The sequence below is a fragment of the Rhinoraja longicauda genome, chromosome 12 (genome assembly GCF_053455715.1).
Source record: "Rhinoraja longicauda isolate Sanriku21f chromosome 12, sRhiLon1.1, whole genome shotgun sequence".
Taxonomy (NCBI): domain Eukaryota; kingdom Metazoa; phylum Chordata; class Chondrichthyes; order Rajiformes; family Arhynchobatidae; genus Rhinoraja; species Rhinoraja longicauda.
This window is the reverse complement of record NC_135964.1, coordinates 33483844-33499692: the sequence shown is the minus strand read 5'-3', so window position 1 is coordinate 33499692 and position 15849 is coordinate 33483844. Positions and strand designations below refer to the sequence as shown.

At 50.1% G+C, this 15849-nt stretch overlaps 1 protein-coding gene across 3 annotated transcripts in view; it reads right to left on the bottom strand.

The window, feature by feature from the left end:
- The window catches only part of shroom2a (shroom family member 2a), a 139525-nt gene that overhangs the window by 41430 nt on the left and 82246 nt on the right, over positions 1–15849 (bottom strand). For all 3 annotated transcript variants that reach the window (XM_078409447.1, XM_078409448.1, XM_078409449.1), the window contains 2 exons: positions 12331–12462; positions 5180–7991 (listed from right to left, as the gene is read on the bottom strand). In XM_078409447.1, the coding sequence (XP_078265573.1) occupies positions 5180–7991; positions 12331–12462 (2944 nt within the window). The remainder of the gene's footprint in view (positions 1–5179; positions 7992–12330; positions 12463–15849) is intronic.

Below are 15849 nucleotides of genomic sequence, written 5' to 3'. Positions count from 1 at the left end.
AAACCAGGGGCAATTTGCAGTGACCTACCAACCAAGGTCACTTTCATTGCCTGTTCCTTACTTCTCATGTGAGGCATCTCCCAGGCCAATAGAGTGAATTAGGTACCGTCCACACAATGAGGGGATGAGGTCAGGCATGAACTAAGTGGGTCAGAGGCAGTAGATTACCTCCACTGAAGAGCATTGGAGAAACAGTCTACCTGCAACCAAGGAGCCATTGGTCATTCCATGCTGGAACTTGGGATAGTAGACATGCTTTATGGTGTAACGTAAGTAGGACCCCTTTACACTCTACCTGGAAGCAGATGGCTTCTAAAGCACTACCCAGAAAAACACTCTCACTACATCATGAACAAACGGAAATTACAGGGACTGCTGCTTGATTAGTCTTTCTGAAGCCGATCAGAATCTGTAGTTTAACTCCCTGGCCACTCCCTCTTCACCCCTCTCCCATCGGGCAAAAGGTATAGAAGTATAAAAACACACACCTCCAGATTCAGGGATAGTTTCTTTCCCGCTATTATCAGGCAACTGAACCATCCTACCAACAACTAGAGAGCAGTCCTGAACTACTATCTACCTCATTGGTGACTCGGACTACCTTTGATCGGATTTAACTGGCTTTACCTTGCACTAAACTACCCCCTTATCCTGCATCTGTACACTGTGAATGGCCCGATTGTAATCATCTATTGTCTTTCCGCTGATTGGTTAGCATGCAACAAAAGCTTTTCACTGTACCTTGGTAAACGTGACAATAAACGAAACTGAACTGAACTAAACCATAGCCAAGAGTGTATCATCGGGAATGGGATTTACTTGTTATTTAGTCCTCAATCAGGAAAAGAAGCATCGTGGCAGAACTCTTGGTCAGGGAAATACAGGGGCTTGCTCCAAGGCCACACTGTGACCACACATTGCCTCTGCCAGACACCAGGGATGGGTGTCTAAGCTTCCAAACCGCCAGTGCTAAGGCCTGCCAGCAACTATTAGGAAGTAACTTGACCCCGTGAACTTCCTTCTTACTTTTCCTGAGCTTCCCAAAGGAAGCTTGGTATTCCTAGAGGTTTCATCACGCGACCTCTCACCTCAATGTGCCCCACCTCCAAACTCCAGTAATTTGTCCATCCTCACGGTGCTCTGCCTTTTCACACAAAGGCAGTCAGTCAAACACCCAACTACCCAATCTCCTTTACCACCTCCAAGAAATATAAAATACAATGTTCTTTTAATAATTTCTCATCAGAATTGTTCAAATTTGCACACTGGAAGTAAATTTGTAATTCCTGACCAACTCCAAGCGAGCAGAAGACCCCACCAAGCCAACCTAATACCTTTACTCCGATCCACAAGAAATTCTTACAAAATAGAGCCAGCACATCCTCAGAGAAGAATGATTCCCTTTTTGAAAGAGCTTGTAAATCAAACCACTTGCATTGATACAAGAACACCAAGGTAAGCAGCATCAATATATTTCAGAAAATACCTTCTGGAGTAAACAAGTTCAATGTTTCTCTCTTGCAGAGGAGTGTAAACTAAAGCTGCCTGCACTGATGCGAGATTTAATAAATGGTTCCTAACTGGGGTGTGATATCATATCTTTCCCGTGAAGACTGACTAATTGCAAATGAGCAATGAAACAGGAAGTTTGTAACATTTGGATCACCAATTGTACGAGGGGTGGGACAGGAGCTGGCAAGATGGGTAGGGATGAGGAAGAGGTGGGAGTTGTATTAGGAGAGGGGGGGGGGGGCAGAAGGAAGAGGTTATGAGGGGGTCGGGGAAGGTAAGGCCAGGGAAATACACTCAGTAAGTAGATCTGAGATTCTGGCCAAGTACAAAATGTGATCTCTGATTGCAAGTTTCCCTAGCTGACTGGCTGAATAATCTTCAAAAGGTGCAATTAATCTCACTATAGCAGTTTGAGAATATGAATAACTCCAACCAGTTCACCTCTGGGGACATAGACAGCCATCCTTAACCCACACTGGTCTATCAGTGATTCCTCCTCCTCCTAAAACACTTACTTAGCAGCAGTTTACGTAGGTGACTCACCTTCCCCGAAGAAGAGATGAGTAAAGGGTTGGTCTTGCCAGCAATGTCACAATCCCGGGAATGAGGCACATATTGAAGAGGTGGTGGCAATGGCAGGGCAGAGCAGGGATAGGCTCCGCACCCTGGTTCTGTCTATGTGAATCTAAGGCGGGTCAAAGACTTGGTGATGTGACACCACGTGCAATACTTGCGCAAGAGAGCAGACATTTCAAAGGAACCTCAAGAAGTGTAAATATGACCCATGCACTACCGTTGCTTATTTGTTTGCCGCACCCATACATTTGCATTGGAAAAGGCCTGAAGCCAATTAGTCCTGTGATAATCACAGATAAATACATGGGAGCAAAGGAGGAAGATTAGGCCTTTCAAACTTCTACCATTCGATTCGACCACTGCTGCGCTACCTCACAGCTATCTGACCATGATTATTTGTAACCTCACTGAACAAGAATCTAGTCTGAAGAAGGGTCTAGACCCAAAACGTCACCTATTCCTTTTCTCCAGAGATACTGCCTGACCCGCTGAGTTACTCCAATTTTTTGTGTCTATCTTGACAATCTATCAAGCACAGTTTTGGAAACTTCCTTTGACTTCCAGTCTCGGCACAGAGTTCAAAATTTTCACTAATCTCTGGATGAAGAACATTCCCTCTCATCGTCAGCGATTGGACACTGCAGCGTTTGAACTCAATCTGGAAAGTCCAACCGGTGAAAATTGTTTCCCTCTATCTACCCCTCAATTTCTCTTTGATCATTTCAAAAAACGTAAATTAGATCGTCTGCAGTCTTCCGTAACCAAAGTGGCATAAGCCTCCCCTTTATAATTTATTTCCATGCACGGTTTAACCTTGTTAACCCCTGTGTTGTGCTGGAAAATGATGTAGGCAATGACAAAGATGATGATCTTGCCAGTGCCTTGCCTGATTAGTCACAAATTCCCTGTGGCATTTACGAAATAGCCTAGAGAAATTTTCGGTTAGTTCTGCAAAACAACCCCAGATGCAAGAAACGGCAGAATGATTCCAGGAGGAATATAAGTTGGACATTCTTTATAAGAGAAATACGAGAACAATATTTCACATTGCCGCAATCATTTGAAAAATACCATCATAACACATATCCTCACATCTCGTATGTCATCAGGATAAATTAGGAGACTATTCTGCCCATTGAGTGTCTGCCACTTCTAGGAGCAATCCCATTTCCCTTTATCAGAACTGGGAAAGAGAGAAAACAAATTAATTGCTACCTCTTTTTTTTTTTTAATTCTCTTTCCCAATTGACGTTGAAATGTTGATTCAGTTTCTCTTCCCACAGATGTTGCCTGACCTGCTGTGTGTGTTTCCACTGCTTCCTGTTTTATTTCCAATTTCTGGTACCTGCAGTATTTTTGATTTCCAATACCATTCCTCCATCCATTTCCCTGTGATTCATCTCACGTGCCCATCTAGACCTACCTAATTCCCCTGTCACCCACATACACCAGGGAGAATTTACAGTAACCGGCTCATCCACCAGTTGGTGCAGTTATCACATCACTGTTAAGGGGGGAAGTTTGTATATTCGCATCTCACTGTCAGCATCAAACCCAGTAGCAGTCTTGGAAGGCATTTGTATCCAACCACAGTACAGGGCAGGGATCACTCATAAACTGGACAGGTTTTCTTTTTAAGAAGATGTTTCCTCCCATGGAAGTATCCAGAAGAAGGGGTCATCTCTCTTTCTCGTCCTCAGAGGGTGGAGGCTTTGGAACTCTCTCAAAGGGCAGAGGAAAATTCTTCCTAAGATAGGGAGCGAATGGTTAGCCTAGCAGACGGGAACAGTCATATTAAGTGGTGGAGACGCAAGATTCTACTGTTGCTGATACCTTGAGCAAAAAACAAAAGGCTGGAGAATCTGTGGTTCAGGTGAATGGAAAGATGAATTTTTTAGCTCTGAGTGGAGTGGGGGTGGGGGGAGTGGGGGTGGGGGGAGAGGGGGAGAAAGCTGGAAAAGCGAGATGGGGAAGCAGGCGGGCAAGTGCACATGAAGGGTTCCGACCCAAAACTGTGTCCATTCCCTCCACAGATGCTGCCTGGCCCGCTGCTCCTCAGCACTTTGTATTTTGCTCATTAAGTGGCGAAGTGGTCGAGGGATGGAGAGACCTAATCCTGTTCCTGATTGGTACGTTGAGGTGACAAGCACTGGCAAGGACGAGCTAGCGGTTCTTTGTGAGCCTTGCAGGGCCACCACCCAGCCGTCTGGCACTTCCTCCCTCAACACTCAGTGGGCGGCACAGTGGCACAGCTGGTAGAGAGCTGCTGTCTCACAGCACCACAGAGCCGGGTTCAATCCCTGTCTTGTGTGGAGTTTGCACACTCTCCCTGTGATCCCATGGGCTTTCTCCAGGTAATCCATTTTCCTCCCACATCCCAAGACGTGCAGGTTTGCAGGTTAGTTGGCCTCTATAAATTGCCCCTTGTGTGCAGGACGTGGATGTAAAAATGGGATAACATAGAACTAGTACAAATGAGTGTTTGATGGTAAGCATGGACCCGAAGGGCCTGTTTTCATGCTGTACTGTAAAGTAAACATAAATCAGTCACATATCACTGACAGAAAGTCAGACAATTGCTCACACAAAGTCACAGTAGCGTAGAGGTAGAGTTGTTGCCTTAAAGCACCAGAGATCTGGGTTCAATCCTGACTACGGGTACAGACTGTATAGAGTTTATACGTATTCCCCATGACCTGCATGGGTTATCGCCAGGATCTCTGGTTTCCTCCCACACTCCAAAGACTTACAGATTTGTAAGTTAATTGGCTTGGTATAATTGGAAATTGTCCTTAGTGTGTGTTGGATAGTGTCAGTGTGCGGGAATCGCTGGTCAGCATGGACTCGGTGGGCCGATGGGCCTGTTTCCATGCTGTATCACTAAACTAAAAACTAAACACTCTGTGTCACAGTACCAGCTGCTTCTGTTGGCTGCTGTGGTAGAGGTTACCCTCCCTCCCCTGTCCAGAGCCCGGCTCTGCTGTATGATGGGAGAACCGTGCCAGGGCCCCGGCCTAGTTAACCAGGTCAGTCAACAGCAACACGCTCATCCAGCAAGAAACAGCCCCACCCAGCAGCAAACGGGGATTACCTGCGAGTAGAAATCAGTGGAAGGTGAAGACCGTGACCTCTCGTGCACGTACTGCGGCTTGGCAGGCTCCTGGAAGCTCTGGTCTAGGATGTTGTCTGCAGAGTGGTACCTGCCAGAGCTCCTGGCTTCCGGCAGCTTCTTCTGCTCTCTCCAGGTGGCCTGGTACTCGGCGAAGGTTCCCAACCGCTGGGACTCGGCTTCATTCCCCCAGGCCCCGCGTTCCCCGCCCTGCCTCGTCCTTTCAGGGGGGCTGATGGGGCTGGGGCCGGTGCTCCCTAGTGACCAGCTCCCGATCTGGTCGGGCCTTCCTTGGGGACGGTCGATTCCCAGCGAGGCAGCTCGATCTCGCCCTGGGGGCTCTGGGTGCCAGACCTCTGCCTCGTAACCGCCGGCACGGTCTTGCCGCTGGGCCGCCTCGCCGAGGGGGGGCTGGGAGCCCTGCCTGGGTGTCGGCCTGCCATAGGCTGGCGAAGGTCCAGCCCCTCTGGCGCCCACCTCGAAGAAGTGCCGCCTGTCGGCCACGGAGGAGGGTGGGGAGGTAGCGGGGCCCGGCCCACGGGACCCCTCCTCTTCCTCGGCAGCCCCCACCTCGTTCATCTTGCCGGGCTCGGAGTAGGACCGCAGCCTCTGCTCTTGTGTTAGCCTCTTCCTGCCGCCCACACGCCCGAGCTGGTGACCCCCGGCCGTTCGGCCTGGTGCCTGGGGGTTCCCCGGCAATGGCGGGGTGAGCGGGTGCCAGGTCGCGGGCACTGGGCTGGGGCGAGGGGGAGGGCAGACGCTGGGCGAGGTACAGGGGCGGGAGACAACCAGAGGGCCCAAGTCCCTCCTCTGGAAGGAGGTGGCCCTCAGGACGCGGGCCTGCGCCTCCTTCAGGCCGTCCTTGTAGGTGGCGGGAGAGGAGCCAGGGGGCGGGGAGACAGGGGTGGGCTCTTGCCCCTCTGGGCCACCGGATAAGGCAGCGGCACTCCTGCTCTTCTGCAGCTGGGCCCGCTTGCTCTGGATCTCGTTGCGCAGGGCAGTGGCAAAGCGGTCGCTGCGCGGCTGAGGTCTAGTGGCTGGGCCCAGCTCGCCTTGGGATCTCCGGCTCTCCTGGGTCAGTGAGTGAAGCATTGGTGTCTGTCGGGGGCAGATCCCCTCGTTCGACGGGCATAGCCCGTGAGGCTCCCTGTCCTGCCCCAGTCCCAGCCCATGAGGATCCCTGGCCTGCCATAGATCCTGCCCACAGGGCTCCCTGGCCTGCCCTAGGCTTACCCCCTGTGGCTCCCCGGACAGCCCTGAGCTTAACCCACGGGGCTCTCGTGCTTGCCATATCTCCAGCCCTTGTGGCTCCCCAGCCTGCACTAGGCCCAGCCCATGTGGCTTCCCAGCCTGCACTAGGCCCAGCCCATGAGGATCCCTAGCCTGCACTAGGCCCAGCCCATGTGGCTCCCCAGCCTGCACTAGGCCCAGCCCATGAGGATCCCTAGCCTGCACTAGGCCCAGCCCATGAGGATCCCTAGCCTGCACTAGGCCCAGCCCATGTGGCTCCCCAGCCTGCACTAGGCCCAGCCCATGAGGATCCCTAGCCTGCCCTCTGCCCATCCCTTGGGGTTCCACAGCCTGCACTAGACCAAGTCCACGAGGATCCTCGGCCTGCCACAGATCCAACCCACAGGGCTCCCTGGCCTGCCCTAGGCTCTGCCGGCAGGCCCCTTCCCCACTGTGGCCATCCAGGACCGGCTTCTGCCCCACTTCCTCCAGGCCAGCCCAGCCTCTGCTTCCCTCGGACTGGTGCCTGGGTTGCCTGGCGCTGAGGCTGGGGGCAGGAGCCGAGGGTTGGACCGGGCCTGGCGACTCCAGCCTGACCTTGGTCACTGCCGCCACCTGGTGGGGTGATCTGGAAGTGAGGCAGAAGTACCTGGTCTGCCCGGCCTCGGAGGCCGCCACGCCATCTGGGGGGGCAGGGGGCGCCACTCGGCTCTGGCCGGGATCCTGTCGCTGGGCGGCCTCTGCCAGCTGGGGGCCAGGGTAAAGCGCCGCCCTCGACGATCTGTCGCCCCGCTGCCAGGCCACATCGTCGCTGCGTTGCCGTGTGTGACAGGGAGAGTACGAGGCCTGTCCATGTTGGGGAAGCCAGGCTCTGGGAGGGTCGTTCCTTGAGCGAGGGGAGGAGGCCTGGTTTCTGCGCCCGGGGCCTTCCGTCCCCTCCCAGTCTCCCCAGGGCCCCGGCTGTCGAGGGAGCCCGCTCCCCTCAGGCTGTCCCGCACCCCCGGCCCCCCCATGGACTTTGGTGGCGGCGTAGCTGTCGCTGCGGATGGGCAGTGGAGGGGGAGGTGAGGCCTTCCTGGTGGGCCGGCAGTCAGGGGTGGCCCTCTTCTCAGGCACGTGCCACACAGGCCCGATGCTGGCCCTGCAGTGCCTGGACGCGGGCTGCTCGTCTGTCCGGGGGCTGACCCTGTCCTCGGGGGCCAGGCGGTACTGCCTCTCCTCCGACCCTCCCTGCTCGGGCACAGCCTGCCCAGCACGACCCGTGGCGGGCCAGCTGGCCTCCCAGTAGGTCACCCGGTTCAGCGCATACTCGGTGGACGAACAGTTGTCGCCGCGGGAGGAGGACAGCGTGTAGTCCGGCGTGCTGGAGTTGGTCGAGAAGGAGCTGTAGGCGGAGTCCCTCTTGCCCGGCTGGGCCACCTGCTCCAAGCTGTTGTTGGACTTGGCAGGGGATAACCGGCCAGGCTGGTCCAGACTGTCCATGCTTCCCAGCGAGCTGAACTGGTGGGAAACGCGATGCAGGTTGGTCTGGTCCCAGGGATCCGCGAGGTTGTTGGATGAGGAACTGGGGCAGAGAGCAGAAGGGTAGGTGAAGGAAGTCAGCAGAATCCCACACCGTGGGCGAAAATGCCCAAAGACCCACCCTACAACACACCCATCTCTCCCAACCTCTCTCAATATTCCTGACTCTCCTTGACACGCCTTCCCTGCCATAATACGCCCACCCTCCTCTCGAACACGCTTGAATAACCTCAACAGTCCAGGCCACACTCAACGCACCCAAATCAATTAACACACCAGACCCCCCTCAACGCATCCAACCCCTTCCCTCAACACACCCGACCACCCCTCAACACAACCGAGCCCCCTTCCTCAACGCGCCCAACCCCCCCTTCCTCAACGCGCCCGACCCACCTCCCTGAACACACCCAACCCCCCCTCAACACAACCAAGCCCCCTCCCTCAACACTCCCGACCCACCTCCTTTAACACTCCCGAATCAATCAACGCGCCCAACCCCCACTCCCTCAAAACGCCCAAGCCCCCTCCCAACATACCCAATTCCTACCTGCCCCTCATACCGACCTGACCCCACTCACACACCAATATCCCAACAACACAACTGCCCACCTCAACGGGGCAAGGTGTTGAGACTGTGCACAAACAGGGAGATACAGCAATGTTTGGAACTAAGGCAGCTGTCTGGAATGGACCTGGGAAAACGCCAGTAACATGTGCAGGTAGCCATTCAACTGCTGGAAACCTGAAGTAGCAGCTAGTTAGCATTAATTTCCAGGAGCCAAGCTGGAGCAGATCGTAAAAGACATCAGTGAAGTAATAACTCTTTGGTGCTCTCTCATGCAGAGAAAGGTTTTGAGTTAAGGTTGTAAGTCGCCTCTAGCGGTGAACTTGATGAATGTTCATATTAATTAATGTCTGTGGCGTTAAATAGGTTCACAGCCTTGATTGTTTCTTTTCTCTAAAGGAGTAGAGTGTGCATAACCCTCTAAAGGAAAGCAAAGCAAGAGTCCCTCAAGGCAAAGGAAAGTCATCAGCGACCAAGAATCACAAGATTTCCTAGATTTCCAGCTTTATTCAAGGGAAAAGAAACAAGTCCACAGCAGCGGAAGGTAACGATCCAACTGAAAACCAAGGTCCTCAAGAATGGATAGTGGATGGAGAGTGGGTGCAGGTATCTCAGTCAGGATGTGTGGATTCGTCAGCACTGAAAAACCCATCTACCACACAAGGCCTCACTCACAGAGACCCAAGGACAGAGTGGCGACAGAATCTGGGATGGAGAAGCAGTCATTATCTGTGGGAAGATACACAAGGATCTCCACAACCGCTAATCTGTCCTTGACATGAGCACCCTGAACTCCATGCCACTGCAGCCAATCACGGTCAGCCATGCTGCTGTTAGTTTTAGTTTTTAGTTTGGTCAGCGATACAGTGTGGAAACAGGCCCTTCCGCTCACCGAGTCTGCACTGACCAGCGACACTACACCACACACACGAGGAACAATTTATCATTTCCCCAAGCCAATGAACCTACAGACCTGTACATCTTCTGGAGTGTGGGAGGAAACCGGAAAACCCAAAGGAAACAGGGAGAGAATGGAGGTCACGGGGAGAACGTACAAACTCCACACAGACAGCTCCGGTAGTTAGGATCGAACCTGGGTCTCTGGCACTGTAAGGCAGCAACTCTACCGCTGTGCCACCATTATTGAACAATAAGAAGCTGAGAGGGCCGTATCCCACTCTAAAATAGCAAGGCATTGAAATCAGATGGCATTGGCACCAAGATTCTACAATTCAATGGTGAAGGGCCTCAATCACAAACCCATAATCTCTTTGTCCACATCTGGGAGGAGGGGGATGAACAAGGGGACCACAGACGCTCCTTAATTCTGACCATATTCGAGGAAGGAGACGTCTGACTTTGTTAACCACAGAGAGTTCTCTGTGCTATTGGCCACAGTGAAAATCATTGCCAGAGTCCTCCTCATCCGCCTCCTTCCACTGGCCACAGGGCTGCTTCCTAAGTCACAGTGTGACTTCACACTCAAAGAGGAGGAGGAGGAGAGGGGGGTTGGGGATCAGATTGTGAATCTCAAGGACAAGTGATGAGAGCTCACACAAGTCCTACATCAGAGGAGGTGGGAATTCACCAACACACAAACTACCCAAGGGCCTGCTCCATCAGTCACCTCCTGCCCCATCTGTAGAAGAATCTATGGTTCCCACCTTGGCCAAATTGAAACCCACAAAATTGAAGTGGAAGCAATTTATCATCAATTCTGAGGAACTGCCGAAGATGGGTGCATAGTAAGGTCGGAAATCTTCTAGGAGCTAAAACAAAGGAAATCTAAAATGTGGTAGCGTTCTCGGTAATTTCCTGGTCAAGGTGCAGACGAGTGGCCTGGAGGCAAGTGTTGCCATGCAACCATGGCAGGCAGTGAATTAGAATTCAAGCATTAAATAAATTGAAATAAAATGCTTGCACTAATAATGATTATCAGGTGAGTCCAGGAGAGTGTGCATAGATAGATAAAGGATCATCAATGAATGGTGAAGAGACAAAAAAAGCTGGAGTAACTCAGCGGGACAGGCAGCATCTCTGGAGAGAAGGAATGAGTGACGTTTTGAGTCGAGACCGTTCTTCAGACCCGTACCTCTCTCCAGAGATGCTGCCTGACCCGCTGAGTCACTCCAGCTTTTTGTGTCTATATTCAGTTTAAACCAGCATCTGCAGTTCCTTCCTACTCATCAATGAATGGTGGAACAGGTGTGGAACAGTCAAAGGCCTACTTCTGCTTCTACTGCTCTCAACCCTAAAAAACATCCCAAGCAAAACACTCACACAAGTTGCACTCGAGGTGATTATAGAGGAGTGGCTTCAGGAACCTCTATAAAGTTGTGAGAAGCAGCCAACGTTTGAAACGTTGCAGCGGAGGACCCCGGTTTAAAACACTATATCTCCCCTAAGAGACTTCACTTTGCAGAAATAAGTGACCCAACTCTTTACAGAAATAAAACTGGTGATGATTTATTCAAGGTTTACATAATGAAGGAACTTGTGGACCAATTACTTCAAATGGATATTTTCTTCTGGACCAGAATCGATGCGTTATTTAAAAGCAAAGGAAAATTAGATGTTGGCAGGTGATCCTGGAGTATTGTGTGCAGTTTTGGTCTCCAAATTTGAGGAAGGACATTCTTGCTATTGAGGGAGTGCAGCGTATGTTTACGAGATTAATTCCCAGGATGGCGGGACTGTCATATGTTGAAAGAATGGAGCGACTGGGCTTGTTTGCACTGGAATTTAGAAGGATGAGAGGGGATCGAATTGAAACATATAAGATTATTAAGGGATTGGAAACGCGAGAGGTTGGAAACATGTTCCCAATGTTGGGAGAGTCCAGAACCAGGGGCCACAGTTTAAGAATAAGGGGTAGGCCATTTAGGAAGGAGATGAGGAAGAACTTTTTCACCCAGAGAGTTGTGAATCTGTGGAATTCTCTGCCTCAGAAGACAGTGGAGGCCGATTCTCTGGATGCTTTCAAGAGAGAGTTAGAGCCCTTAAAGATAGCAGAGTCAAGGGATATGGGGAGAAGGCAGGAATGGGGTACTGATTGTGGATGATCAGCCATGATCACAGTGAATGGCAGTGCTGGCGCGAAGGGCCGAACAGCCCACTCCTGCACCTACAGTTTATTGTCTATCCTCTTCCAGAGAATTAATGGGCTCAAGGTGTAGGCTGTTGGCTCATTGAAGTGAATGCTGGTTTGTTGAAATATTCATGTACATTGGAAATGGCAGTGATAAACTCTAACAAACACTCGTATATGGTCATTAGAGGAATAGATAGAGTAAATGCACAAAGTATTATTACCCAGATAGAGTAGGAGAATCAAGAACCAGAGGACGGGAGAAAGAATTAATGAGGGGCAACATTTTTTACACAAAGGGCGGTAGGTATATGGTAGGAGCTGTTGGAGGTCGTTGAGACAGGTACTGTCACAACATTTAAAAAGATTTGGACATGTTGGATAGGTTTAGAGATATAGGCCAAATGCAGGCAAGTGGGCCTGGGGCACATTGGTCGGAGTGTGCATGTTGGGCCGAAGGACATGTTTCCATGCTGTATAACTCCATAACTCTGGGGTGCTATGTAATGTTGGCCTGGCAGTTGAGTGGAATAACTTTGGTCTCTGGAAAGGATTGAAGAAGGGGGTATATTGAATGGCTGCTTGTGCTCCATCTCTCCTGCCTTTCAGTTCCACTGATCACCACTAAAAGCCAAACATTTGCCCCAAAGATCAGCGGACAAAGCATTCCACCCAGATTTTGCACATGCCCAACCCGAGAACAGAAACAGGGTCGAGCGTGGCACTCACGTGGCATGGTATCTCGAGTGCCAAGAGGTATGCATTCCACTGGAAGATAACTGAATTGTGGCCGCTTCCTGGGGGCTGTCTGTGAACTTGGTAGAATGCCAAGAATGAGGGCGACCAGCTGGTTCATTCCGCCTAAGAGGAAAAAAGAGAGACAAGTAAAATAGGGCGTGAAACACAGAGAACATGACCTCTGCTGCTCTCAATAAAATCACCTGCTATATACAAATGCAGCACTTCAATTAGTCAAAGACAAACATTGCCCATGAAAATGCAGCCAGCCACGTTAAAGAAGGCCAACCAGTGGTCTGATTTGTAGAATTTGGAGATGCTGGTTAATACGCAAAAGGACATAAAGTGCTGGAGTAACTTAGCATATCAGGCAGCGTCTCTAGAGAACATGGATTGGTGGCGTTTCAATCCTTTTTCAGACTGGTTCAGGTCTGGTTGAATTTTTACACTGGTGGTGTAGATCAAACCTGCGGGGCCAGATAGCACCAAGTACTCTGACAATCATTTACCTTTCCTATAAAGGTCTAGGTTGATGCAGTCAACCGAGGCCTGCACTTCGTCCTCCAGCACCTAGACCGCCAGGGGACCTATGCAAGGATTTTGTTTATGGATTTTAGCTCTGCATTCAACACCATTGTGCCACAGCTACTGCACTCCAAACCCTTCTGTCAGTGGATCACCAACTTCCTGTCAGACAGGAAGCAGTATGTGAGGCTGGGAGAGCACATCTCGGGCCCGCAGACCCTCAGCATAGGAGCACCGCAAGGCTGCGTACTCTCCCCTCTCCTTTACTCTCTCTACACCAACGACTGCACCTCCACAGACTCCTCTGTCAAGCTTCTCAAGTTTGTGGACGACACAACCCTGATTGGACTGATCCAGGATGGGGAGGAATCTGCCTACAGTCAGGAAGTGACACAGCTGGTGTCCAGGTGCCTTCGCAACAACCCGGACCTCAATGCTCTTAAGACAGTGAAACTGATAGTAGACTTTAGGAGAGCTCCCCCTCCCCTCCCCCCACTCACCATCAACAACACCACAGTCACATCTGTGGAGTCATTTAAGTTCCTTGGATCCATCATCTCCAGGGACCTTAAATGGGAGGCCACCATCGACTCCACAGCCAGCCCAACCGAGGATGTACTTCCTGCGGTTGCTGAGAAAACACAATCTGCCACAGGCAATGATGGTCCAGTTTTATACTGCCATCATAGAGTCTGTCCTCACCTTCTCCATCATGGTCTGGTTTGGCTCAGCCACCAAGCATGACATCCGGAGGCTGCAGCTCATTGTTCGATCAGCCGAGAAGGTTGTTGGCTGCAACCTTCCCTCCATTGACGAACTGTACACTGCAAGGGCCAGGAGGCGAGTGGGTAAGATCATCTCTGACCCCTCTCACCATGGCCACAAACTCTTTGAAGCACTTCCCTCTGGAAGGCGACTCTGGACTGTCAAAGCCACCACAGCCAGACATAAAAACGGCTTTTTTCCATGAGCAATAGCTCTACTCAACAGCCAAAGGTCTGCAGCCTCCTTTTGCTCTGGTATTTTATTTCATTATTCACATGTTTAAACTATAATGTTTTATTCTAAATGTTTTAATGTTTTGTGTTTTATTCTTAATTGTTTACTGTATGTCGTGTTGTTACTTGTGAGCAAAGCACCAAAGCAAATTCCTTGTATGTATACATACTTGACTAATAAAATTTATTCAATTCAATTCAATTCAATAATGTGTTATGCAGAACTTTTTCAAAAATGCCTGCCACACTCGCATTAATTCAGGATGTTACCAACTCTTTGAAGTGTTCAGCTTCACACTGGGCTCAGTAAATGCAAAGGGAGGCCCACCTTGAGAGTCCTGCCCGACTGTTACAATGTATGTGACATTAGCATAAAGTATCAATTTTCCCACTGGCACGTCTAACACCGGAAAGAATTGGCCACGTGTGAGGCCGTAACTGATGGGTGCTTTTGATCAGGGAAGGGTGAGAAATAGGTGCCCAACTCAATAGAGATAAGAGTTTATTAATAGCAAACGGGAAAATAGACAAAATGATTACGCTAAACAGAAAGTGGCCAGTCTTCTCTCTCTCTCTATCTCTCTCTCTCCATCTCTCAGATTAACTGTTTTATTTGCAACTCCTGCCATCAAAGGGTAACTCAAGTGAAGGCTCTCTGATGTTTTTCATTCAATTAAATGGCTATCAAGTTACCGGTCGGTCACTCTCTTAACATCTGTGCTTGAAAGGACTCAGATTACGTTCAGTGAGTTAAATTTCAACAATTGCAACGTTCGACATGCACGTGTCAAAGTAAGTATCAGGCAGGGGAGGTGGAGAGATAGGTGTTGCACTGTTCTCCAGTTTCTTTGATCTTTTGCATCTAATGAGCCCAAAGTCGGGGTAAATTGGCAAACAGACCTCCTAAGAGATAGATTTTCCAATGACTATGGAGCTCCCTTGATGGCCTTCTGCACGTTTGACCTCCGGAGGGTTTCACTGAAGCCTGGGTGTATCCCAGGCACCTGACCTCACTGGGAATATAGTCTCCCCTTGGGAAATACCCGTACTTCACAATAGCATGTTCACAGCAGGTTTTTAGACAGGTCACCTCATCCTGAAACAGAAGAGTAGTAAACATGGTTTCCCCCTTGCTTTCATAGATATCCTTCTCCTGCTTCTCCTCTGTGTCCCTTAGTTCAGCTTCCCCCCCCCCCCCCCCCCCCGCCAGATGGACCAAGACTAAAATTCCCCTGGTCTGATGCCTAGCCTGATGTACGCTTTTATTGTCCAAGTTTCCAGTGGAAAGACAGCAAGATGGCATCCTCTGTTGGATGTACTGGAGTAACTCAGCAGGTCAGGTAGTATATGGGGAAGGAATGGGCAGACAACATTTCGGGTAGGGACTCATCTTCAGACTGATTAAAATAGTGGGCGGAAAATTGAGAGAAAAAAAGCGGTAAAAGGTGGGACAAAGCCTGGTGATTGGCAGATGGGTGGAGGAAATGTCTAGGATTGGCTAGAGCTGTAAAACAGACAAAAGGGTATTGGATAAGGAAAGTAATGAAATGTAAAACAGGAAGGAACGGGAGTGGAGTTAAAATCGCAGCCGGGAGTTCCAGTAGATTTAGTGAAAATCAAGAATTTATCAATCTCCACTTTAAAAATATCCATTGACTTGGCCTCCACATTGCAGTTTAGTTGGTAAAGGCTATTTGATATGCCTAATTATCACTATCAATAAGGTTGTGCCAGCATCAGAGGAGCTAATTACAAGTAGCTTCTCTAATGCAATGCCATATTATAACACATACACAATGCCTTTAAAGTTGCAGATGTTAATAATCCAACATCCAGTGGAGAAAGAAAAGAGACCACTTTCATATCTGATTTGGCTGGAATAGTTAATAACTAGGTTCAGTTCAACTAGCGATAGTAGTAGATATTACTTTGTCAATGTCACCTCCGTCATGAGATGAGAATTTTAACTAAATCCAAACAGAGATGC